Source organism: Cetorhinus maximus, chromosome 3 (genome assembly GCF_964194155.1).
Source record: "Cetorhinus maximus chromosome 3, sCetMax3.hap1.1, whole genome shotgun sequence".
Taxonomy (NCBI): Eukaryota; Metazoa; Chordata; class Chondrichthyes; order Lamniformes; family Cetorhinidae; genus Cetorhinus; species Cetorhinus maximus.
The window spans coordinates 187,801,492-187,828,597 of NC_135881.1; the positions used below are offsets into that span (position 1 = coordinate 187,801,492).

General features: G+C 41.5%; 1 protein-coding gene across 2 annotated transcripts in view; it reads right to left on the reverse strand.

The window, feature by feature from the left end:
* Window positions 1-366: 366 nt before the first annotated feature.
* The window catches only part of cep72 (centrosomal protein 72), a 151,462-nt gene continuing 124,722 nt past the window's right edge, over window positions 367-27,106 (reverse strand). Inside the window, exons 9-13 of one of the 2 annotated variants that reach the window (XM_078539453.1) lie at window positions 26,730-26,883; window positions 24,761-24,966; window positions 22,698-22,818; window positions 21,814-21,925; window positions 367-1,325 (exon numbers count right to left, since the gene is read on the reverse strand). In XM_078539453.1, coding sequence (XP_078395579.1) covers window positions 1,100-1,325; window positions 21,814-21,925; window positions 22,698-22,818; window positions 24,761-24,966; window positions 26,730-26,883 — 819 coding nt within the window. In that variant the 3' untranslated portion in view covers window positions 367-1,099. The remainder of the gene's footprint in view (window positions 1,326-21,813; window positions 21,926-22,697; window positions 22,819-24,760; window positions 24,967-26,729; window positions 26,884-27,106) is intronic. The other variant, XM_078539452.1, reaches the window with a different exon arrangement.

The window sequence follows — 27,106 nt, forward strand, 5'->3', positions numbered from 1 at the left end:
CTCCTATAGGAAGATTATATGAGTTAGCAGGACTGCTCATATAGGAAGGTTATATGATTTAGCTAGGAAGTTGCTATGGAAAGCTAGTGGGAACCATTTATTTCCTTGTTTAAACCCTGGTGTTAAATTCTCAAACTGCCTGTTCCCTCTAACCTTGTAATATTAACATAAACCATTGTTTCCTCACTTTTCTTAAAAAAGAAAATCTCCATATGCTTGGAGAATGGAGTTTGGAAGGGGGATCGAAAACAACGGCTTCAGTCTTCAGAATGTTTAACTAGAGGAAAATTTTGCTCATCCAGTACTGAATGTCAGATAAGCAGTCTGAAGCATATGAAGCATATTGACAAAATATAGGAGGGAGCTTTCAACGTATTTGTGGCAAATAGCAACCTGCCTAATCCAGATGAATACCCAAACGTACATTATATTTACATTACAAATATTAATTGAATTGTAACGTAAAATCATTTTATCTTCAAGACATAGAAGAGTTCACTCCATACTCTGCAATATTAGTAGCAATTTTTTAATGCTCATTTATTTTTGAAAGTTTTAACACTTTTGTTAAAAGGTAAAGGATTTTTAAACAAATGTTTTTTGTTACTAATCACTAACTCTAAGGTTAAATGTGCAGACTGCACAGGATGAAAGCAACATGTATAGAGTGAAACCAAATACAGAGAAAGTTGCTCGATAGGATTTCAAACTATTTGTATGTTTAGTGAACCATTGGAAGCCCAGACTGAGAGGTTGAGAACTTGCTTATGCGAGGAAGAAATAAGTTAAAACATATTCGAAGCATTCAAATAAATAACCAGCTTTTGGAGGAATATTTTGAAACTTGAGGACATTTGGAGTGAGGTGGATGGAAAAACTAGCAGAATGTACAAGAATTGAGAAATTACAAAATTCTGAACCAGACCAGAAGCCTTGTTGAATTAATTAAATTTTGTTAAATCTCTACCTTTTGTGCACATGCTGTAGACACGTTTGACACATCTCTGGCTATGAGTTATTAAACTTTGAATTGATGGAAAGCACTTTCAGTGAAAAGCATGGCATCGCACAGAACTCTTTGTAATTTGTTTCTTGCAAGTCATTTCAGTTTTTTGGGGGGTCTCTGCCCTAACTCCACATGACTTTTAATCTCTCTGCCCGGTGGCGTGCTGCCAAATGTTGTGACAGTCGTGTTGCAGGGGGGCTGCTCCATGGTTTTCTTTAGTTGAACATAGCTCCAATGCAGCTGGTCTACTTCTGCTTTGTGTCGGTCTCGCGTTTCATTCAGTTCCCTCAGCAAGTGTTCGTTAGTGCACACCAGTGCCCTGAAATTAAGACAGCAATTGGTGCCTTTACTTTGTTTTAATACAAAAAACAAATCCAGGCTATTGACAATCAATAGTTCAAATGCTGGAAACAATGCTGAACTCTCCACTATTTTAACACACATGTTTATAATAGCTATGTACATTTTTTTTGTTTTGCCACAAAGATCAGTAGCAGGATACTAAGAAATGTGCACCCACAATTACTGCACAGAATTTAAGTCTCAAAATAACTCGAACTGAAAAGTTGGCTGCAGAAGAGTAAAACAAAGAATATGTAGGACACCACTTCACACTACCATTTACAGTGTGATTGTGTATTAACATTGTGTCAGGTTGCTTGGAGACAGCTAAACAATAACAGATTTTTATAATTCTGTAGAACCCACTATGCAATCCCGATACCAGCAAATTCCTTGCAATGCAAGAACATGTGCAAAAAGTTACCAAGCCCCTGATTTAGTCCTTACATAGTAAATAATGGTGCAGTCCTTCTTGTAATACAAACCTGAATATACCTCATTTTACCGAATCTGATTTACTGTATTGGCTTTAACAAACTTTCACTGTTTATCCACTTAAACATCCACTCTTAGCTTACATGAGTTCAATCTAGTTTAACAACTATACTGAGCAATTTTCCTCCGCATTTAAGGTAAACAAAAATTATGTAACATACTACTTGATCTGCAGGCAAAAAAGAATGCTTTTCTATCTGAAAGTATTTCTTTGCTTTCTTCCCCCTCAACCTTTTTCTATTTCTCTCTTTTGCTTTGCCTTCTACTTCTTTCCCCTTCCTATATGACTCACACACATCTCAGCATGGTCTCTCTCATTTTGGCTCATCTATGCATTCTTGCTGGATCTCATTCCCAGTCTCCTCCTTCTCCTACACATCTCCTAATATCTCTGCCTCTTTGCTGGTGTACTGAATTTCTCCAAATTTCAAGCCAAATTGCTTAAAGATAGGACCCACAATATATTGGAAGTGGGTGCTCACATTAGGAGGAAGGAGGTGGTGCGTTGGAAGATGTTGCAACATGTGCAGGTGACAAAGAAACTTGGAAGTGAAAATCAGCCCAGGTTGTGGGGGAAGAAAGTAGGCAGTTGCTGTCTTGAGTTGGAGCAAATGGAAGGAAGCACAGGGTAGAATAGGGTGGAGGAAGGATGCTGGGGCTTGGGAACATTGTGGGTAGGACTTGAGTTTTTGGGAGGAGGTACACTCTCAAAATGGTACTTGTGGGTTGAGATACGAGAATGCTACAGGTGCTAGACAATTGGGGCATGAGACGGGGGCGGAGGGGGAGGTGCGTGTCGAATAGCCTATTCATACATGCACAAAATCAAAAATTGAATACATTCATCACCATTGCGTTTGTAGCATTTGTGCTGAATGCAGGCAAGCACCAGATTAGTGAGGATTTATTCAAATCTATCCTAACTTCATTCTTTTTCAATTATTTTTGATTGAAAAAATAATATGTATTAATCTAAGTTATTCTAGGCCATATCTGTTTGCCATTAACACTGCTCATTAAGCAGCCAGGCATGGCTAGAAGGTGCAGAGTAAGAAGCAAGGCTTGCATTTATGTAGCACCTTTAACAACCTCAATGTCACAAGCCAGAATTTGTGTGTTTTATTATTGTCTGTGATTAGTGTTTTAATGTGTGAGGTTAGTGTGTTTTCTTACCCTCAAAATGATTTGTCCCAAATTAAGTGATTCAAGCAGCAAGCTTTTGTGAATTTAAAAATGAAGATTATTTATTATCTCACATTTGCCATGGAGGTTTAAAACATGAAACCTCTCTCACACACAAAATATTGGATACAGGTGAAGAAAAAACAATTTGATTATAATCTGGAATTATTTCAGCCTCTTTCATAACATGTCTGTACTTTCTTAGATGAATTGATGCTTTAGCTGGAGCTGAGGTCTTGTAAAAGCAAAGGAATCTCAGTAAGCTGCAAGGTTTCTTGCAGTTGAATTGCAAACAGGTTGGCTCTCAGGTGAACTTGAAGTTGGAACAGGTTGCGGGGAGAGTCCTCCCAATTTCAAGGTATAGTCTTGGCTGTGTAGTTGTCTTGCAGCTGGTTCAATGGCTTAGCTGTGTTTCTGATGGAATCTCTCTTAGAACAGCTTCTGCTGTTATATTTTAAAATCAGGTAACAAACATGACTGCTTTACCTAAATGACTTGTCACAAGTCATAAGTCCTTTTCTAAATAAGGTGCTGTGTTAGACCAGTAAACATCTCGTGTTATGGCTTTGCACACTCAGAATTTCAGATAGCCAAGATTCTTTGTGTTTGGGATGAGTGGCCATCACAATACAGCGAAAGGTTGATGAGGTCAATTTCATATTCATCTAACACCCATTGAGTTTTTATTGTTGTTACTGGCCATGTGGAAGCAGAAATACAAGTTGGCTGATATGGTATTGTCTTGTTTGTTGACAGTGCATCCTTAACAAAGGGATGTGTGAATTTCACAAGTGGCTGTGCTTGCCCATATTTTAATTAGGTATTTGCTTGAGTTTCAGGGTTGTCTGGAGCTAAATACTGCCAAATCATGTCATATGGTACAGCCATCATAAACAGCTTTTAGTGTCCACTCTTAAAAATATAGCTTTAAAGTTTGTAACATCTTCATGCCTGCATAGGGCATGACACGCCTCCCTCCCATAGGAAAAAATGGAATTCTATCATTTTTTAAAATGGTTTCCTTGCAAAGCAAAAGAAAAATGTACATATTCACTTCTTCATGCACACTTGGACTTTCACACACAGTAATCTGATACTGCTACAGTTTCTCTCACACACTTCCTTTTCTTACAAATCTTAGTTACGTTCTATCAGGTGAGGGTTTATTAATATTGACTCTACTAGACATATGAGTCTCAAAGCAGTTAACAGTTGAGGAAAGATGCAGACTCCATGCTGGCTCCTAGGGAGCAGTAAGGTCTCACCAGGCTGTGCTTTGTTTGGAAGCTTGTAATATGTAAATTATTCTGATTGCTTTGTTGTGAGGCCTGCAAAAGCTCAACCCTTTCACGGCTGCTTCCACAATCCATAAATATAATGTGACGTTCTAGATCACTGGCGGGTTGTATTTCTAGGATGATGGCGTGAGGTGTGTTGTTTTTAGACCCCCTGTGAGGTGACAGGGTTCTCCCTCAGCACCTTGTCAGTTGCCTGAGAATTTGAACTGCTTGGTGCTGGTGGATTTAAATGTCAAACCTGATCCTGTAACAGCTTTGTGATTAATTCCGTGTTAGCCGCAATTGCACGTCCCTTGCAACTTTCCCAAGTGTGGATTATCATAAGAGGAATTGGCTTCTCCATTTTTGTTACTTCGGGGATCGGCTGGTCCACAATTTGCCCCATATCCTTTAGGATACTACTGCCCACAGGTGGCTGGACAGCCTCTGCTGCACTAGCCTGTGGCTCTTCAACCAGATGAGGTGTCTCCCACACTGTCTGTCTGCTGGTTTGGGGACTTTCTATGTCCCTATTTAAATGCGGAAAGAAGCAGACCTCTCCTTTAGCTTTCATTCTTTTTAAATTCCATAGACCTTTCCTTGGCCTCGTTGAACTCTACTGGCCTGGCTTTGGACTCTAAAGTTTATGGGTTCCATAAAGGGAACCTTTAAGGCTCTTAAGGTTCTCTCCTGGCCTCCAGAAAGTTCTATGGCTTTCCTTCTAGTTTCCTCATCCCTATTGGTTCTATTTCCCCCTGTAGAATGTTAGGTTCTTCTTTAGCTTTCTGCGGCTGAATAGCATTTTTCTGGTTCCCTCCTGTGCTCCCAGTGCCCGTGGACTGTATTTGACTCCATGGGCACAGAACCTGCTCCCCCACCAAGTCATTTTCCAACAACAGGTCTATTCCCTCTAGAACCCTGTCATTACCCCCGTGATCCACTTATTCTGTAGGTGAACTTTTTTTTTTACAAGGGGAACCTCTAACATGTGCCAGTAAGCCCCTTTACTAGCACTGTGATGTTTGTCTAGCTTTCAGGTGGCAAGTCAGCAAACCTCGCTGCAAGAAATGTTTAAAAACATCCTGTATCTCGGAAAATAGTTATTTATTTTCTGGGAACTAGTGATGCAAAAGGAATCATTATCCCTTTTTACAAGAAGCTTTGGTAGGAATTTTAGTCCTACTCCGATCCCATTTGAGTCCAGGCTTTTAAGGCTATGAACATGGTTCTAACCACAGCATCCCTCCCCTCTCCCACCCCTGTTGGTTTCTTGGTGAATCAACAATCCTCTTTTATGTAGCCTGGCTTGCTACAATGGAAATAAGCAGTGTGGTCCTGCTGATTTACTTTCACAGAATCACAGAATTGTTACAGTACAGAAGGAGGCAATTCGGCCCATCATATCTGCACTAGCTCTCTGAGCATTTTAATTTAGTGCCAATCTCCTGCCTTTTCCCTGTAACCCTGCACATTGTTTAAATAGAAACAATCATCCAATGTCCTCTTGAACGCCTCCACCACACTTCCAGGCAGTGTATTCCAAATCCTAATCACTCGCTGTGTGAAAAAAATTTTTCTCACCTCACATTTGCTTCTTTCGCAAAACACTTTAAAACTGTGCCCTCTGGTTCTCGATCCGTTTATGAGCGGAAACAGTTTCTCCCTATCTACTCTGTCCAGACCCTTCATGATTTTGAAAACTTCTATCAAGTCTCCTCCCAGCCTTCTCCTCTCCAAGAAAAACAGTCCCAACTTCTCCAATCTTTCATCATTACTGAAGTGTCTCATTCCTGGAACCATTCTCGTAAACCTCCTCTGCACTCTCTCCAATGCGTTCACATCCTTCCTATAGTGTGGCGCCCAGAACTATACTCAATACTCCAGCTGAGGTCTAACCAGTGTCTTATATAAGTTCATCAAAACCTCCCTACTCTTACAGTCTTTGTCCCTATTAATGAAGCCTAGAATACTATCTGCTTTAGAAACAGCTCTCTCTACCTGTCCTGCCACCTTTAATGACTTATGTACATAAGTCATGTCTCTCTGCTCCTGCACGCCCTTTAGAATAGTATCCTTTATTTTATACTGTCTCTCCATGTTCTTTGTACCAAAGTACATCATCTCACATTGAACTTCATCTGCCGCCTATCTTCCCACTCCACCAATCTGTCAATGTCCTTTTGAAGTTCTACACTGTCCTCCTCAGAGTTTACAATTCTCCCAAGTTTTGTGTCGTCCGCAAACTTTGAAATTGTCCCCTGCACACCAAGATCTAGATCATTTATATATATCAGGAAAAGCAAGGATCCCAATACCGACCCCTGGGGAACTCCATTATAAGCCTTCTTCCAGCCTGAAAAATATCCATTAACCATTACTCTCTGTTTCCTATCCCTCAACCAATCTTGTATCCACGTTGCTACTGTCCCTTTTATTCTATGACCTATAACTTTCCTCACAAGTCTCTTGTGTGGCACCGTATCGAACGCTTTTTGGAAGTCCATATACACCATATCAACGGCCTTTCTCTCATCAACCATCTCCGTTACCTCTTCGAAAAACTCCAGCAAGTTAGTTAGATACGATTTTCCTTTAACAAATCCATGCTGACTCGTCTGAATCAATCCACATTTTTCCATGTGGCTATTAATTCTTTCCCGAATAATTGTTTTTAGAAGTTTCCCCACCACAGAAGTTAAACTGACTGGTCTGTAATTGCAGGGCAGATCTTTACTGATTTTGCAATTCTTCAGTCCTCTAGCACCTCACCCGAATCCAGGGATCATTGAAAGATTATTGCCAGTGCCTCTGCAATTTCCATTCTCAATTCCTTCAATATTCTTGGATGCATCTCATCCGATGCCGGTGCCTTATCAACTCTAAGTACCAACAGCTTAATCCATTACCTCCTCCTCATCAATTTTAAACCCTTCTAGAGAATGAGTTTCCTCCTCTATCACCATATACTGGGCAGCATCTACCTCGTAGGTAAAGACAGATGCAAAGTATTCATTTCACATCTCAGCCATGCCTCTATGTGTAAATTCCTTTTTGGTCCATAATCGGCCCTACTCCTCCTTAAACCAGCCTTTTATTATTGATGTGCATATAGAATACTTTGGGATTTCCTTTTATGTTAGCTGCCAGTCTTTTTTCATAATCGCTCTTTGCTTCTGTATTTTCTTTTTCTCATCCCTTCTGAACCTTCAGTATTCAGCTTGGTTCTTAATTGTATTTGCTATCTGACGCCTGTCGTGGGCACACTTTTTCTTCTTTAACTTAATTTCTATCTCCTTTGTCATTCAGGGAGCTCTGGATTTGTTTGTTCTACCCTTTCCTTTTGAGGGAATATACCTTGACTGTGCCCAAACCATCTCCTCTTTGAAGGTAGCCCATTGTTCAGCTACAGTTTTTCCCGCCAACCTTTGGTTCCAGTCTATCCTGCCCAGCTCCGTTCTTGCCCCATTGAAGTCCGCTCTGTGCCAATTAATTATTCTTACTCTGGATTGACAATATCCTTTTCCACCGTCATCCTAAACCTTATGATACAATGATCACTGTCCCCTAAATGTTCCCCCACTGTCACTTGATCTACTTGGCCCACCTCATTCCCAAAAACCAGCTCTAGCAGTGCCTACTTTCTTGTTGGACTGGACACATACTGCTGTAGGAAATCCTCCTGAACACAATCTAGGAACGCTTGTCCCTCACTGCCCTTACACTACCACTATCCCAGTCAAAATATGGGTAATTAAAGCCTCCCATTATAACTACTCTACAATGTTTACATCTCTGTAATTTTCTTGCAGATTTGATCCTCTATATCCTTCCCACTAGCTGGTGGTCTATATATTACACCAAGTAATGTAACTGCACCCTTCTTATTCCTTAGCTCAAGCCAAATTGATTCTGTCCTTGAATCCTCTGACACATCCTTTCTCTAGTACTACAATACTCTCCTCAACCAAAAACGCCATCCCTCCTCCTTTTTCCCCTTTCCTATCTTTTCTGAACACTTTGTAACCAGGAATATTTAGAACCCAGATCTGCCCTTCCTGAAGCCAGGTCTCCATTATCGCCAGAACATCATAATCCCACAAGGCAATCTGTGCCTGTAACTCCCCAATTTTATTAACTATACTCCGTACATTAAGTCAGGGTTACTCTGCTTGCTCCCTTACTCCGACTCCATCTATTAACTTACTATTCTCTATTTTAGTGCTCTTTGCCTCTCCCAACATTCCGTGCACCCTGGTATTACTTTCTAATATTCTCTCCTGGTTTCCACACCCTTGCTGAGTTATTTTAAACCCTCCCCCAACAGCGCTAGCAAAACCCCCTGCAAGGTACTCACTCTGTTCAGATGCAACACATCCGGCCTATACTGACACCATTTCCTCCAGAGCCAGTCCCAGTGTCCCAGGAATCTAAAGCCCTTCCTCTTGCACTACCTTTCCAGCCATGCATTCATCTGTCTTATCTTCCTATTTCTGTACTCACTTGCACATGGCACTGGGAGTAATCCAGAGATTACTACTTTAGAGGTCCTGCTTGCTAATTTTCTACCTAGCTCCCTAAATTCCAATTGCAGGATCACATCCTATGTCGTTAGTACCAATGTGGACCACGGCCTCTGGCTGTTTGCTCTCCCCCTCAAGAATGTCCTGCAGCTGTTCAGTGACATCCTTGAACCCAGCACCAGGGAGGCAACGAACCATCTTAGAGTCACATTGATGGTCACAGAAATGCCTGTCTGCTCCCCTAACTAAAGAATCCCATATCAGTACTGCCCTTCCGCTCTTCTTTCTCCCCTCCTGTGCACCTGTGGTGCCACGGGCTTGGCTCTTGCTGCACTCCCCCAAGTATCCATTGCCCTTACCGATATCCAGAATGGAAAACCGGTTAGTGAGCGGGACCTCTGGGGACTCCTGCACTACCTCCATATTCTTTCTTTTGAATGTTGGGGATTCTTTACTCTCCTTTCCTCTGGAGTCTATTTCTATTCCCTCTACTTTTTTATCTCTCCCTGGCTGATAATAAGAGTTACTAGTCCAAAATTTGCTTTAGTTAAATTTATGGGTTGAATTGTAGTCATCAGCCATAGCTGTCCACAAGTACTTTACACCCAAAGAAGTATGTTTTGTAGTACAGCCATTATTCTAATGTAGGAAAAACAGCAGCCAATTTGTGCACAGCAAGCTCCCACAAACAGCAATGAGGTAATAATTAGGTAGTCTATTTGAGATGTGGGTTGAGGGATAAATATTGGCCTGGACACTAGGGAGAGCTCCCTTTCTCTTCTTTGCAATTGGCATGGGATCTTATGCATCCATCCATGAGGGGACATTTTAGTGTCTCATTGGAAAGACAGACCTGATCTGTTTGGCTCCTTGCTCCAACCTAAGGTTTCATTATATTTCTTTATTACTTCCTTTCTGCTTACATACAGCAAGGTTAACTTTTCAAAGAACTGTACTTCTAAATTCTACAGAGACTAATGAGCGGAGGAGTTTTATTACATTTACCTTGGCAACATATGTTTTGTCCAAAGTTTATGCCTGTTACTATTAATATCTGGCTGACTGCCTGCAATGGTCTCGTGAGGAAAAGCAGCACCTTGTGCAGGTCTAAATCGTGCAGATCAGTACAGTCCCAGGTAAAAGCTCAGGGAGCTCAGCTGTGATACTATAACATGCTTCAGCAACTTTGGGTTAGGGAGAAGAGGGGGGAAAAAAAAAAATCAACCAAGGTTTAAAAGACAATGTGTTTTACTTGAAACCAGTGTAAAGCTAAAAGGGGCCTCATAGAGGTATACAAAGGAATAAAAGGGCTACTGACATATTAATTCAGGTTGACAGATTGGAGGGGGATCAACGGGCATATATTTTAAACCACACATGAGAAAGACTTGCATTTATATCGTGCGTTTCATGACCAGAGATTGTTCCAGTCATTTACAAGCAATGAAGTACTTTAGAAATGTAGTCACTGTTGTAAATGTATGAAACCTAGCAGCCAATGAGCATACAGCAAGCTCCCACAAACAGCAATGTGATAACGAGTAGATCATGTGTTTTTGTGATGTTGATTGATGGACAAGTATTGGCCAGGACACCAGAGATAATCCGCCTGTACCTTTTCCAAATAGTGCCATGGTATCTTTTACATTCACCTGACAAGGTAGACAGGACCTTGGTACAACGTCACATCTGAAAGGTGGCATCTTTGGTAATGCAGCACTCCTTCAGCACTGCACTGGAGTGACAGCCTAGATTTTTTGTACACAGGGAAGGATTCCCTCACCTTCGCAAACATGACATTGGACCTACATATTGATAGCAATGCCCTGTCTATGCTCCTTCGACAACGCAAGCTTATTTATGAACCTGCCGCTAAAGGAAGCTATCGACATTAGTGCCGTTTCGCTATATCACGACAAGTTAAATGCACCTCCATTTTCTGAACGTATTCATTGAACTTATGAACTTAGCAACTCGCGCAGTTGAGTTCAATTTTAATGACACCATGTATGCCCAAATAGATGGTGTAGCCAAGGGATCCAATCTGGATCCAGTGCTCAATAACATTTTTGTCGGTTTCCACGAGAAACATGTTTTTGATGGAGTGAGCCCTAACGTCCTACCCCATGCATACAGTATTTACAAAATGTGGATGATACATTTGCAATCTTTGAATCCACAGCTGCATGTAAGGATTACAGACCTTAATGCACTCCATTCCATGCTCAAATTCACTTTGAGATGAAACAGTCTAATGTGCACACTTTCCTTGACATGCTAGTTGAGAACTCTGCTGATGGGTTCTCCACTATGGTGTATCACAAGCTTCACCGGTCAATATACATGTTGTGGTCCATAAAGCCCCAAATTGTATCAGAGTAGCCTGATCAGCAATCTTGTAAATGGAGCCCTAGCCATTTGCTCACCTTGCAAGCTTGATGCAGGAATACAGAATAAAACTATCCTGTGGGACAATGTCTATCCTGATCAGGTCATTGCTCACTGTGTATCTTGCAAACTTGCAAATGGGCCAAAGACTGCCACTTTCAGACCTGAAAAGTGCCCTGTCTACCTCAAATTACACAAGAAAGGCAAAGTATATCATAAATTTGAACAGCAGGTTAAGTTAAGGAAGCTATTTCACGCTGTTACTAATGCAGTGGCTACATGTGTGGTATTTTCCACTAACAGGATGTTGCCATTGCTCCAAAAAGACCTTCCGTCTGCCACACATTTGAGCAACGTCGTGTATGAATTTTAGTGCCGGTATGATGCCAGGTACATAGGCTGTACGTCGCAGCGATTGCCTTATTGGATCAAACAGCATGTTCCTTCGGCTGTTTATAATATTCAAGGTACAGGCCATACTCAACCAGCCACACTTGCAAAACCCAAAACAAAAAGTCTCTAGTTACGGTGTGATTCCATGATTGGACAGCACTGGCTAAGAACCCTGAGTGTGCTAATAGCTACAGTAACAACCAAATTACACGAGTTTAGCTTGTAACGTGGCTCATTTATGTTTGCCATAATCAACATATATTCATATGCAGGGACCCTTCTCGGCAAACATAAGGATTATGTTCAAGCCCTGTGCCTTTTTTTGAGTTACCTGGGAACTTGGGGAGCCCACAGTTTCCTAATGCTTTCTCCATGGCTACACTTTGGCCAATTAGAGTGCACTTGCCAATCAATCTGCACCCTTTCCTCATGAGATATAAATTGTTGTGATCCTTTGAAATTTGGCATTCTTGCATTTGTCCTGACAAGTGCAAGGCAAAAAGCTTCAGCAACAGCAACATGTCTCTCTTTGCAGCAACATTCAAGTTCTGTACTACCAGGCGACTGTTTTATAGTAACATCACATTGATTGTCTGGAACAAAGCAGTGGGCTGGAATTAGGTTGCTTGTATATTCTCCTGGTTAAGAATGTAAGAATGGCTGCTGAAGGTGGGGTGGGTGTAAGAGAAATTACTGCTATTGTTTCTTTAGTACAATAATTAAAGGAAATATGATCAGAATTAGACAAAAACAGGTCAATGAGAAAATGGTTGTTTTCATGGTAAAAGTTTCCATAAATTATCGTAATCAGGTTGCTGTTACACACACAACTCCTAGTATTAATCATATATATTACCTACTACTGCTTAATTTCTTCAGGGTACGGAATTGGCTTACCGCAAATGGTAATGAGTGAGCTGGCTCAAGTTTGTCCATCAATGGTATTATAAACATTAAGAGTGTTTAGCAATAGATTATTGAGTCAGCATGCTGTAATGCATTTCAGCATTCTTTGGAACTAACTCTCTCAGACACATAGAAAATCCTCTTGTAAAATGTTATGATAGAAGTCCTGAGTACTGCAAACCATTTGTTGAGACTCCATCACATTTGCTTGCTTAGTTCTGCACTTTTCAAAACCATTGCTATTCTTCAAACAATCATCAGGGGCACTACCACATGAATACCTCAACTTGTGTGTGCAAATACCGATAATTCAAAGGGAATTTGCTGTGTTCAGCACCTTCAGATTTGCAAATGTATTGCATGCCATTGATCAATTTACTGGTAAAGTGCTAATTTATATACTCCATTAACAATGCTAAATCTATTTTCAAAAGACTCAATGTGCTATCTGAAGATACACATGTACTATCGATTTGATTTTCCCTCGAAGACCAAGTTTTCAGTGCATGAACAGGTAACTGCAAGGAAAGCCATGTAATTATACAGCATTTGCTCCGAGAGGATCTTTATGAACCTAGGTTTCATTTTGCTAATCTACTATTTTTCGATATCTGTATTTTAAATATGTCCACCCACTGCATACTTGCTCTTAATTACTTTTTGAAATGCAATCACGTTAACAAATGCAGCTGCCAAGTTACATTCAACAAGATACCAAAACAGCAAATGAGATAGATGAGCAGTTTATTTGTTATTGGCTATGTTTACACAGAGAGGAATGGTAGCCAGGGCACCAGGAGAGCTAACCTTTGACTATCCCACATGAATGTTTAAACTCATCTGAATAGGCAGATGGGCCCTCAGATTAAAATCTCAGCATAAGGTTTTGCAGATCAGCGGAGTAACCAGGGGATGACAGTAGGTGAAACACGAAAGGTTCACAAGCAATGAATTGAGGCCACGGGGAAAGCAAATAGAGTCATATGAAATAGAAGAAGTAGGCCATTCGGCCCCTCAAGCCTGCTGTTACCATCAGATCTGCCATGATCTTATTAAATGGTGCAGCAGGCTTGAGGGACTGAATGGCCTACTCCTGCTCTTTGTTCGTATGTTCGCCATTCAATAGTACCATGGCTGATCTGTGTTTTGAATTCCACATTCCCATCTACACCTAATAACCTTTGACTCCCTTGCCTAACAAGAATCTAACTACTTCCCCCTTAAAAATATTCAATAACCCCGCCACCTCCACTGCTTTCTGAGGCAGTGAGTTCCAAAGTCTCTCAGCCCTCAGAGAAAAAATTTCTCCTCATCTCTGCTCTGATTTTAAAACAGCGCCCCCTAGTTCTAGAATCATCCACAAGAGGAAACATCCTTTCCATGTCCACCCTGTCAAGACCGTTCAGGATCTTATTACTTCAATCAAGTCACTCCTCACTTTTCTAAACTCCAGTGGAAACAAGCCCAGTCTGTCCAAACTTTTCTCATTAGACTACCCGCTCATTCCAGGCATTAATCTAGTAAACCTCCTCTGAACCACCACCAACGCATTTACATCCTTCCTTAAATAAGGAGACCAAAACTGCACACAGTATTCAAGATGTGGTCTCACCAATGCCCTGTATTACTAAAACATAACATCCTTACTTCCATGTTCAATTCCTCTCATAATAAAGGATAGCATTCCATTAGCCACTTTAATTGCTTGATGTGCCTGCATACTAACTTTTTGTGACTCATTCACTAGAACACCTAGATCCTTCTGCACCTATGAATTCTGCAATTCTCTGTTTAAGTAATATTTTGCTTTTTTATTCTTCCTGCCAAAGTGAACGAGATCACATTTTCCCACGATATTCCATCTGCCAGATTTTTTCCCACTCACTCAACCCATCTATATCTATCTGCAACCTCCTTGCGTCCTCTTTACAACATATTAACATACTTCCCTACCTATCTTTGTGTCATCGGCGAATTTCGCTATCATGCCTTCACTCCCCTTATCTGTCATTGATGTAAAGTAAAATGTTGAGGCCCCAGCACAGACCCCTGTGAGACTCCACTAGTCACATTCTGCTAATCAGAAAAAGGCCCATTTATGCATACTCTGTTTTCTGCTAGCCTGCCAATCTTCTATCTATGCTAATATGTTACCCCCTACACCATGAGTTTTTATTTTCTGCAATACCTTTTGATGTGGCACCTTATCAAATGTCTTCTGGAAATCCAAGTACAGAAAGCCTTCAGGCTCTCCTTCATCCACAGCACATGTTACTTCTTCAAAGAACTTGAATAAATTGGTTAAACATGATTTCCCTTTCACAAAACCATGTTGACTCTTCCAGGTTACCGTAAGTTTTTCTAAGTGCCCAGATATACCCTCCTTAACGATCGATTCTAACATCTTCTCCATGACAGACATCAAGCTAACTGGCCTATAGTTTCCTGTTTCCTTCCTCCCTCCCATCTTGAATAGAGGGGTTATATTTGCTAGTCAAGTGCTGGGCTAGTGCAATATAAAACAAGGAATACAATACTTAGTTTTACAAGATCTTACTATGGCTGCATTTAGAGTATCATGAGAGCAAGTTCAGCAAACAGCACCTTATCTTGTGATTCAACACTTTACAGTCTTCCAGCCTCAATAATGCATTCAAGAACGCTGTGTCTCCTGACAATGCAAGATGGCTATGCAACATGGCCACCTTTACTCATCTGTGCATGCACAGAAAACCAATTATGCTGTGCATGGCTTTGATTTATGGCCATAGTGAGGGAAGCAGGAACAGTAGCAAGAAACACAATGTTGAGTATTTGCAATGAGTATTTGCATATTGCATCCCAGGGTGACTAAAGCTGTACTTTGCCACATATGCATAGAGACAAGTCCAGCTCTCAAACCATCTCATGTACTATGCCTTATTTTCCCTTTCAAATACTGAAGAAAAAGGAACTCTCAATGCAACTGGATTTTTTTTTGTTTTCATTTACGGGATGTGGGCGTTGCTGGTTAGGCCAGCATTTATTGCCCATCCCTAATTGCCCTTGGGAAGGTGGTGGTGAGCTGCCTTCTTGAGCTGCTGCAGTCCATATCGTATAGGTATGCCCACAGTACTGTTGGGAGGGAGTTCCAGGGTTTTGACCCAGCAACAGTGAAGGAGCAGCGATATATCTCCAAGTCAGGGTGGTGAGTGGCTTGGACGGGGAACTTCCAGGTGGTGGTGTTCCCATGTGTCTGCTGCTCTTGTTCTTCTAGATGGTAGCATTCAAAGGCTTGGAAGGTGCTGCCTAAAGAGCCTTAGTGAGTTTCTGCAGTGCACCTTGTAGATGGTGTGCACTGCTGCCACTGTTCGTCAGTGGTGGAGGGAGTGAATGTTTGTGGAAGGGGTGCCAATCAAGTGGGCTGCTTTGTCCTGGATGGTGTCAAGTTTCTTGAGTGTTGTTGGAGCTGCACTCATCCAGGCAAGTGGAGAGTATTCCACCACTCCTGACTTGTGCCTTGTAGATCGTGGACAGGCTTTGAGGAGTCAGGAGGTAAGTTACTCGCCGCCGGATTCCTAGCCTCTGAACTGCTCTTGTAGCCACAGTATTTATATGGTTAGTCCATTCAGTTTCTGCTCAATGGTAACCCCCCCCCCCCCCAAGGACGCTGATAGTGAGGGATTGAACGATGGTAATACCATTGAATGTCAAGGGGTGATGGTTAGATTCTCTCTTGTTGGAGATGGTTATTGCCTGGCACTTGTGTGGCACGAATGTTACTTTCCACTTGTCAGCCCAAGCCTGGATATTGTCCAGGTCTTGCTGCATTTGGACATGGACTGCTTCAGTATCTGGACATGGACTGCTTCAGTATCTGATGAGTCATGAATGGTGCTGAACATTGCACAATCAGTGAACATCCCCACTTCTGACCTTATGATGGAAGGAAGGTCATTGATGAAGTAGCCTAAGATGGTTGGGCCAAGGACACTACCCTGAGGAACTCCTGCAGTGATGTCCTGGAGTTGAATTGACTGACCTCCAACAACCACAACCTTTGTGCTAGGTATGACTCCAACCAGCAGTGAGTTTTTCCCCTGATTCCTATTGAATCCAGTTTTTGCTAGAGTTCCCTGATGCCATACTTGGCCAGATGCTACCTTGATGTCAAGGGCAATCACTCTCACCTCGCCTCACCTCTGGAGTTCAGCTCTTTTGTCCATATTTGAATCAAATATTGTAATGACATCAGAAGCTGAGTGACCCTGGCGGAACCCAAACTGAGCGTCAGTAAGCAGGTTATTGTTAAGCAATGTTTCATAGCATTGTCGATGACCACTTTCATCACTTCACTGATGATCGAGAGTAGACTAATGGGTTGGTAATTGGCCGGGTTGAATTTGTCCTGCTTTTTGTGTACAGGGCATACCTGGGCAATTTTCCACATTACAGGGCAGATGCCAGTGTTGTAGCCGTACTGGATCAGCTTGGCTATCTGCTTGGCAAGCTCTGGAGCATAAGTCTTCAGCATTATTGCCGGAATATTGTCAGGGCCCATAGCCTTGGCAGTATCCAAAGCCTTCAGCCGTTTCTTGACATCATGTGGAGAGAATCAAATTGGCTGAAGACTGGCATCTGTGATGTTGGGGACAATGAGAGCAGTGTAGTGGCACACAAACCTCAGAGCATTGCTTCACAATCTAATTGTGCCAGAGCTTCATCAGTTTCTGGGATAATCCATTATTCCCATTTTCACCAGTTTAGGACAACTATTTAACCTTATATTATTAATGTTATCTTATCAAGTTTAGCTAGAAAGGAAATGAGGCATTTTGGAGTTTGCGATGAGAATTAACCCTGCACCATTTGATTCTCTACAACAATGCAGTAGAATGCTGCCCCTTTTGTGCCACAAGTGGCTGATAAATGGAACCTGTCGCTTGCAATGCACCGCATTGGCAGCAAACTCAGCCGTTCAATAACTGTGGATCATAACTATCTCCCCCAGTTTATCCAACTGCAGGTGGTGGCAATGGTTCTGGTGTAACCCTTCACACCTCCTCTGGAGCCATCTTTTGTTCCTTTGTTGTCTCATTATCAGTTCCTTTTTCCTTGCATCATCATCCTTTTGGCATTTAATCACTCCTGCCTTTAACCAGCACTCCACTTTCCCTGGTTCTGTACTTAGCTTAAACAACCGTTAAATCTCTAACTTCTTCCAGTTTTGTTGAAAGGTCATCATTCTGAAATGTTAACTGTTTCTCCTCAGATGCTGCCTGACCAGTAGAGTGTTTCAAGCATGCTTGGGAAGTCTAGTCTAAACATCAGAGTCAGACCTTTCAAAGCAAGCATTTCCACACACAGAGGGTGGTGGAAGTTGGTAACTCTCTTCTGCAAATGGCACTTCATGATAGATAAACTGTTAATTTTAAACTGAGATGGGTAGGTTTTTGTTAACCAAAGGTATTAAGGGGCATGGGGCAAAGACGGGTGTATGGGGTTAAATCGCAGATCAGCCATGATCTCACAGAATGACAGAATAGGCTCAAGGGGCTTAAAGGCCTACTCCTATGTTCCCTTCTCCTAACATAACTGTAAAAAAATTTACATGATTTTGATATCCCTTGCAAGTTTCTTTTCATATTCCCTTTTTGTGGCTATTACTATCTGTTTTGTTACCTTTTGTTGTATTTGCATGTCTCCCATTTGCCAAGATCTGTCCTATTTTCTGTATTTTTGCATGTTTTTCTTTTAGTTTTATATACCCCTTACGTCTTTAGTTATTCATAGCTCTTTGGCAAGTAAAATTCTGACCCCCTTATGGACATAAAGTGGTTTGTCACATTAAATTGTTTTTGAACACCTGCCACTGATTCTGTTATTTTTCCCATCAACAAATCACAGTTTACTGTGCACAGTCTCTGTCTCAAGTTCCCCCTTCTCCATAGCCTTTCTACCCTGGCCCCCACCCTCCTTGCCGGGGGCCTGCCAGCTAGCTCATCTTCCTGCAGGCATCACTACTGTACCAGCAACGGCCACCATTCATGTACTGGAGAGCTGCCAGCCTCCGACTGGTCAACAGCTCTCTGAGGCAGGACCTCCTGTAGCTGAAGGACAGTTGTACTGCCTCAAGCCATTTGACTGCCAATCGGCACCCAGGGTGGGGAGGGTGCGATGTGGGGCAGGGACCGAAGCATCCCATTAAATCCAGTCCTAGATAAATGTCCGTGCACTGTTAGACTGTTAAGTAAATCTGGCTCATTACGCAATATTAAATCTAATATGACGTGCTCCTTGTAGATTCTAGGACATATTGTTGCAGAAAACGGTCTTGAATACACTCAAGAAATTGCTACCTTTCTGACATGAGCTTGTCTACTTATTGAAATCTATACGAATGTTTAAACCCCAACATTAGACCTGAAGATGTTACAAGCTCATATATTCCGTTTCCAGTCCCATCCATCTTCCAGCCATGTCCCAGTAATGGCTACCGCCTTGTACTTACTTAAGTTGAATTTGTATCTGCAACAAATTTTCTTTATTCCTTCTGCTCCATACATTTGTATAAAGAATGCTTATTTGGACCTCTAATCCTAACCTGTCCTTCTGCTCTAAAGCTTTTCTCACACATTTCGTATTTCTCTCTCCTGATTTACTTTACACCTTTTAAGTTTCCCTTTACTTCTAGTGCCTAAGCCACATCTCGTGAGAACAGCGTAGGAGACTGAGGCCATGGGTCAGAGTGGGAGTGGGGTGGGGAATGGCAGATCATAACCATTGCTCCCATTTTTTCATCAGCAGTTGTTGGCATTTGTTCTGTTTTTGTTGTTTTCAGCTCCTTTAGACCCACCTTTTCTTTCTTTTATTGTCCCATTACCACCCCCTTTTGCCTTCCACCATCACACTAATCACTCCTGCCTCCATTGGACCATAGAATGGTTACAACGTAGAAAGAGACCACTTGGCTCTTGTCTGTACTGGCTCTCTGCGAGGGCAACTCAGCTAGTCCCACTCTCCTGCCTTTTCCCTGCAGCCCTGCAACTTTATTCTCTTCAGATAACTATCCACTTGTCTTCTGAAAGCCAGAATTGAATCTGGCTCAATCACACTCTCAGGTAGTGTCATTCCAGGTCCTAATCCCTCGCTGCGTCAAAAAGGTTTTTCCTCATGATGCCTCTGGATGTTTTGCAAATCACTTTAAATCAGTTTTCTTTGGTTCTTGACCCTTCTTCCAATGGGGACAGTTTCCTCCCCACCTGCTCTGTCCAGACCCCTCATGATTTTGAGCACCACTTCTACCCTATCACACCTTCCCTTTTGTTCTCTCCTCCTCTCCTCCCTTTCCCTATTTATGTACATGCCTGAAGCCAGTTACATCTCTATTTTTTACTAGTTCTGATGAAAGGTCATTGGCCTGAAACATTAGCTCTCTTTCTCTCTCCACAATACTGCCTGACCTGCTGACTACTTGCAGCACTTTCTGTTTTTATTACACTTTTCAGATTTCTAGATTCAAATATTCAAAGATTTCTACATGCCTGTTTCATATGAAAGAATGAATGTGCATTTACACAGCACCTTTCACAACCTCAGGGGGTTCCAAATTGCTTTACAGCCAATGAAGAGTAGTCACTGTGGTACTGTAGGGAAACATGGCAGCTAATTAGTGCATACTAAGGCCCTACGAACAGCAATGTGATGATGACCAGATAATCTGCTTCTTTTAGTGATGATTTTTGAGAGATAAATATTGGCCAGTTCACCAGGGAAAAATCATCGCCGTTTTGAAATGGTGTCATGGGATCTTTTACATCCACCTAAGAGGGCAGATGGGGACTCAGTTTAGCATCTCATCCGAAAGACGCAACCTCTTGAGAGCCCAGCACTCCCTCAGTATTGCACTGGAAGTGTCAAGTTGGATTAAGTGCTTATGTCTCTGAAGTGGGGCTTGAACCCACAATCTTCTGACACTGAGGCAAGAAAGCTACCACTGAGCCATGGCTGACTGCTATATGATCAAGTAGTGCTGGAGCCAAAAGACATGCCCAAATCCCAGAAGCTGTACATGGCACTTAATATGACATTTGCATTTAATAAGGCGCTTGTTTGCACTTTGTGAGGCTTCCAAAAATATATACATATTTTTAAGGCTAGTGCAAATTCGGCATGGCCATTCTCCAATCTGCACTCCCACTGAACAGGACACTGCTGGTACATTTATGGAGCTATGAGCTTTGATGGATGCGGATGGTGGGAACCCTGTAAAGCCTGTTCAGAATTAAAACTGAACTGACTTGGGAAATATTCTGTGGGGATTCCCTAAGCTGCCGTCCAAGGAGTGTGGAATCATCACTGAAACGTGTACAAACTTTGATCAACAAAGCAGCCCTTCAACTATCGAGCTATCTAAATGGCAGTAAATTGTTCCTATTTATGTTCCTATTAGCAAGTGTTGACGTGATCTAAACTAAAAATATGAACTCAATCATTAACCTCCTCTTTTAGGGGCTCTTATGGCACAGCACAGGTTGCTGTCTCCTGGAAATACTAGTAAAATATTTCGCCACTGGGTAACCAGCTCCAACTGTACAACAAAAAATGCAGGAAGGAAGCCTGCTTCCCTTGTAGCTCTTCATTCTACTAATCAGCATCCTTCATTGAGTTCAGAGGCCAACATTTTCTGAAGGGGGGGGTGGGGGTGCGGGTTGCAGGGGAATAACAAAGGGACAACCTTGCTTAAGGTGTTGAGATGTTTCGTGACATTACAACACTGGAGGACTCCTCTACGTCACTGCCATGCCTGTCCCCATGTAATAGATTAGATCTCTTTTTGCCACAAGTTATTTCCTGAAAAAAGACAGCATGTTAATTATTCACACTCCCTCCAAGGCTTGAGGGGTCGGATGGGAGTGAGGTGCATGTTCATTAAAAGGATGTAAACAGCTCCACAAGGTTGTTAACCTTCCTTTCACAGATTGCATCCTCCACACACCACTGACCAAGTCACGAGGGAGGGATGGTGGTCCCTGCAGGAGAAGAGAGATCTGGATAATGCACTGACGCTAAAGAACATAGGGAAGGTTGGGAAGATTAATGTCGGGGATGGTGTTGCAAAAAGAAAGTCATCCTATTCTGCAATTTTATCAGTGAGTTGGTGCAATACCAGCCCATTCCAACAGTTTACAAAGGACCTGCTACTCATTTGTGGAAAATTTCTGCAAAAGGATTGTGTGAATCACTTTTGTTTTTTGTACAGTGATATGCTAGAATTTAAAAGGCGTGGGTTTGAGAACCGATGCCCTGGTTGAATTACTGCTACCTGTGGCTTTCCTGGAGCTTATCAGTCAGTTCTTGGATTTTGGTGTAACACTGGACTTGATGCTTCAGATTGTCAATCTCACATTGCAGCTTCTGGTTGTGGCTCTGCAGCTCTAAATATAAGAGAAATAAGCTTTGGAAAAGTAAATGCAAGCCTATGCCACAAGAAAACTTAGAAATGCATGATGAAAGGACAGTGACCTGAAACATTAACTCTCCCTCCCCACAGATGCTGCCAGACCTGCTGAGCTTTTCCAACATTTTTTGTTTTTATTCTAGAAATATATTAGCTGCGCAGCTGCTGCTATGGAAAGAACCCGAATTCATAAAATGCTTTCCATAACCTTAGTGACCAAGGTGCTTTACAGCCAATTTTGAACATTAAATAGCTAATTATTACACAGCACAGTTTAATGCCTCAGCTGGAGCAGGTTGCTCGACAGTGCAGCACTGGATTAGGTAAAGTCAGGGAGCGGCACTTGAACCCAAGATCTACTGACTCAGAAACAAGAGTGTAATCAATTGACAATGGAAGCAGCTAGGATATGCTAAGATCAGGAAAGTTTAACTATTACAAATGGCTCTTCTGGTAGTTGTAGAACCTCCACTAAAGCCTGCTGAGGTCATTTGAACCTTTCAATGAGAAGAAATAGTTAACTAATCCCCACAAGCTGTGCTAATAAATTTGTTGTACTGGATGAATTCTTTTTCCAACCTATTGGTGCTACAGGGTCAAGGTTTAGACACTGCACAGTTTGCAAACTGGTTAGTTTTTAATCATAAAACAAGCTTTCTCTTTCAAAACACACACTATTTCACAAAGTTTACACAATGAAAGCACACTAACGTACTGAATTCATAAAAGGCCCATTCATAAGAACTCACCTTCAACTTGTTGGTTTGTGGAACTGGAAGCATTAAGTGCTTTTTGTTCTAGTTTTATCAGATGGTTCTGTAAATGGTTTTTCTCATCCAAAGTCTGACCTAAACAACCCTTCAATGTTTCCTGTTATAGCAGAGTCAGAGTTAATCAGCACCCATGGAAAAATTTATTACAAAGGGAAAACAAAACAACAAATATTTACTTTTAAAAGAATTTTATGGTACTGTATTCACAAGAACTTAATTGTCTTAGCTGCACTGTGAAGAGACAGAGGTCACATTTATGACACCATCAGGCTGGTCTAGTGCATTATTTGGCCATAAGACATTTCAAAGTGTTTGCCAATACAAGATTACTGTCTGCCCAATCGTACTACTACTACTAATGAGATTAGTTTCATTTCTCGTTTGTTGTCGAGGCCTACACTTCACTCTATAAAACAAAAAGCCACAAATAATTCTCAACATTATCAAGTGTTTTATTACACTTTTTCTGTCAATAATATATCCAATGCATTTCTACACACACCTGAGTACCCTCCGACTTGTTCTAGCTTCTTAAAGATAGTGTCAGCCACCCCAAGGAAAATAGTGTTAACGCTGTGGAACATTTTTATTAGTTAGACTGCAACAACAACTAACAATTTGTCAGGCTGCAGGAGGTTAGAGAGATAGGCAGGTCCTAAGCCGTGAGGAATTTAAACATGAGTATGAGAATTTTAAAATTAATCTGTAGGTGGATCGGGCACCAATGTAGGTCAGAGAGTACCCCGGTGATAAGTGAATGGGACGAGGTGCATATGATGTACGGTTTTCAGCGTAATTTGGAAGAGTTCAAATTTATCGAGTGTGAAATATTAGACTAAATAATAGATGAATTTGGAGGTAACAAAAACATAGATGAGGGTTTCAGCAGCAGATAGACTGAGGCAGAGGCAGACGAGATGAAGCAGGTGATCTTTGTGATGGTGAGAATATAAGGTTGGAAGTTCATTTCAGGATCAAATAGGCTACCAAGGTTGTGAACAGTCTGGCTCAGCTTCAGACAATGGTCAGGGAGGAAGATCGAATCACTGGCGAGGAAACAGGGTTCTCGGTAGAGGCCAAAGATGGTGTCTTTCAGCTTCACAATGTTTAATTTGTGAGGGATACTGTCTTCATTAAATCATTTCCTTCCTGTTGTCACCCACTGCTTCAGAACTCTTATGGACCTAGTTGCATCTCACTGCAGATAAACCTAGAAATTGCAGGGAATTGTGCTACAGGAATAATTGCCTGCGTCACAGAAGGTTAGTATTGGCACCAGCTGGGTTTTCACATGCAGTTTCCTTCTAGGCCAGGCTCTTTCAAATCAACGTCCAAGTTGCCCAACTACTAATGCTCATCAGCTGCCCCTGAATGCAACTGTAATCAATATCTTTGAAATGTTACATGTGTGAGGTACTAAAAAGGGTTATATTATGAGGACAAGTTGCTTAGACTAAGCTAGAATTCCCCTGAATATAGAGGATTAAGGAGTGATCTATTTGAGGTGCTTAAGATGATTAAAATAATTGATGGGATTGACCGAAACTATTTCCTCTTCTGGAGGGGCCCAGAAGAAGGGGGTTTATCCTTAAAACCAGAGCTAGGCTGTGCAGGGGTGATGTCAGGAAGGACTTCTTTACACAAAGAATAGTAGAAATTTGGAACACTTCTCCAAAAAGCTGTTGAAGTTAGGTTAACACTAAGATTAATACATTTTTCTTGGGCAAGGGTATTAATGGTTACAGAATCAAGATGGGTAGATGGATTTAACATATAGATCAGCCATGATCCAACTGAATGGCAGAACAGGCTCGATGGGCTGAATGACCTCCCCCTCTTTCAATGACTCCCTGCAAAATGGACCATCTCAATGGAAAGAAAAATCAATAATAAAAACAGTATTGTCCAAAAGCTCAAGATGTTAATCTCAATTTTTAAAAATTACATTGCTGGGACAGTAGATCCTGTTGAAACAATTCCCCTCTACACAATCTGACTTTCACAGATGTAGGCTGAATGAATGAGTGACCAGTTCTCACCATGTCCCTTTGAGCTTGGGTCAGCTGCACAGACAGCTTTTGGAATTCCTCGGTATACTGTTGCTTCTGCTGGCAAAGGCAGGCTTCCAAAGACTCATTCTTCGCTTTTAAATTGTTTATCCCCTCTTGAAGCTTCTTAGTTTCTTCTGGCTGGTTTTCGAGTGCCACTTGCTCCTGAATGACGCACATCATTTTTCTTGCCTGATCTATTTAGACAACAAAAAAAGTGAATGTCAACAGCAATACACATTACAGGTACAGTATCTCAACTCTGGTTATCCAGAAGTCGGCAATGTCCAAAAAACGGACATTTTTTAAGCGCTCCATGCAAGAATTTTAAATGAGTGAAAAACTTACTGGCTTGTTCGGGGATTTGCTGCATCAGCACGGTTGCGTGCTCAGTAGCTACCCATTTCACGTGCCTGACATTTTGAGTGGCTTAGTGACCCTTGACCTCACCGGACCCAGCTCAGAAAAGCTCAGGGTATTGTTGCATCGATGTGGCTTTGTGCACCTGTTGTTCCTCCGAGTGGTCGGGACGACCCTTGACCTCAAAGTGCTTTGCAATCATATCATTTGGTTATCCTGTGCCCCCTATTCACTGAATTAAGGGGTTCCAATTTTTTTTCCCGAAAACTGACAAGTTCCGAATTCTGGCATGGAGTCGGGCCCGAGGTTGCCAGTTTTGAGACACACACATAAATGCCCTGTTTTCCATATAGCATTGAGCATAATTTATTTTGCTAATCCTGTATAAAAGATAATGAGCCTCTGACAAACACAACTTGCATTAATGGTGTACTTCAGGACAATTTAAAACCTCTACCGTACTATAATTTCTTGTTGCAAGTGAAAACCATTTATGCTTAAAGCAATGTGACTCTAAAAAGATGGTTCCCCTTAGAACTTTGAAGAGGTAAGTTAGATTGTGGATGATGAGGGCAGAATTAGATGTCATATGCAAATAATCAAATGGTACATGGGATAGTAAGATTCGTGTACTGCTGGATTGGGAGGGGACGATGCGGGATGACAGAAGTGAGAGAGGAGGGGAGAAAGAAAGGAGAGGAAGGGATTTCCAAAAACTCTGATGAAGCCACTTGATGGAGCGTCAGAAAATAGCTTCATGATGAATCTTGCAGATTGGCATCATTCTGGACCAACCTGGATACTACAAGGCGATTGAGTCAAGGAAATTTGATACTGGGTACTGCTGTTTAATCAGCTACTATTGACTGTCCCTAATTTGCAGATCTGGTGATTGAAATGAAAGCTATGACTATGGAGCTACTTCATGACCGACCAGTGATCAGTGTCAGTGGATGGGCTTCCCAATGCAAGGCAAAGCATAAAATGGCAACTCAACAAAGAGCTGAAAATCAATAAAGAATTCTGTTTAATTTTTTTTAAAACTGTTACGTCAAAGGGGAAGAACCTTCATTTTACCTTCATTGTGAAGAATGAGAAAGGCCTTAGTTTCACTCTTGGACTTTACTAAATACTCCTGAAGATTTTGCCCAACTTCTAAGATCTGTAGGATTAACATTTATATGGAGCTTTTCATGATCTCTGCACATCTCAATGTGTTTCACAGATAACGACGCAGTTTTTAATTGTCGTCATTCAGTCAAGGAATAAATATTGGTCCGGACACCAGAGAGAACGCCTCCTGCTCGTCTTCAAAATAATACCATGGATCTTTTACGTTCAACTGAGGGCAGACGTCTCACTTGAAAGACAGCACCTCTGATAGTACAGCATTCCCTCAAGTAATAGTGCTCAAATCTCTGGAGTGGGAATGGAGCCCAAAACATTCTGACTCAGAGTTGAGAGTGTTACCCACTAAGCCACAATTGGCACCCGAGGTAAGTGGAGAAAGTAGAGTAGCAAGCATCTTATCATTAAACTACAACACATCCATCCTTTGAAATAATTGTACATTTATGAAAGAAAACTGCAGGGTACTCACTCAGAAATTTTTCGTTACAATGAAGAGACTTAAATCCGTTCCAGTATCTGTCAACTAGATCTAGAAAACTAACCATGAGGTCTGGTTTAAAGGGATTTGCATCAACTGCTGGACATTCTATAGACAGTACGTCATTGGACATCGATTGAACTATCTGTAAAATGGAAATCACACAGCAGAGAAAAGTAGTGAAAAATTCAGACATTATCGTTTTTACAGAGCACCACAAAATTATACATCAGCTTCATAGCATTTGCTCAAGCTATGAACTGGCAAAATAAACTGTCCAGTCCTGACAATAATAACCTACTTTTGTTAAAGGGAGAAAATTATACTGAAAGTGTTTACACATTAAGAAAATCCACTGCCAGTTATCA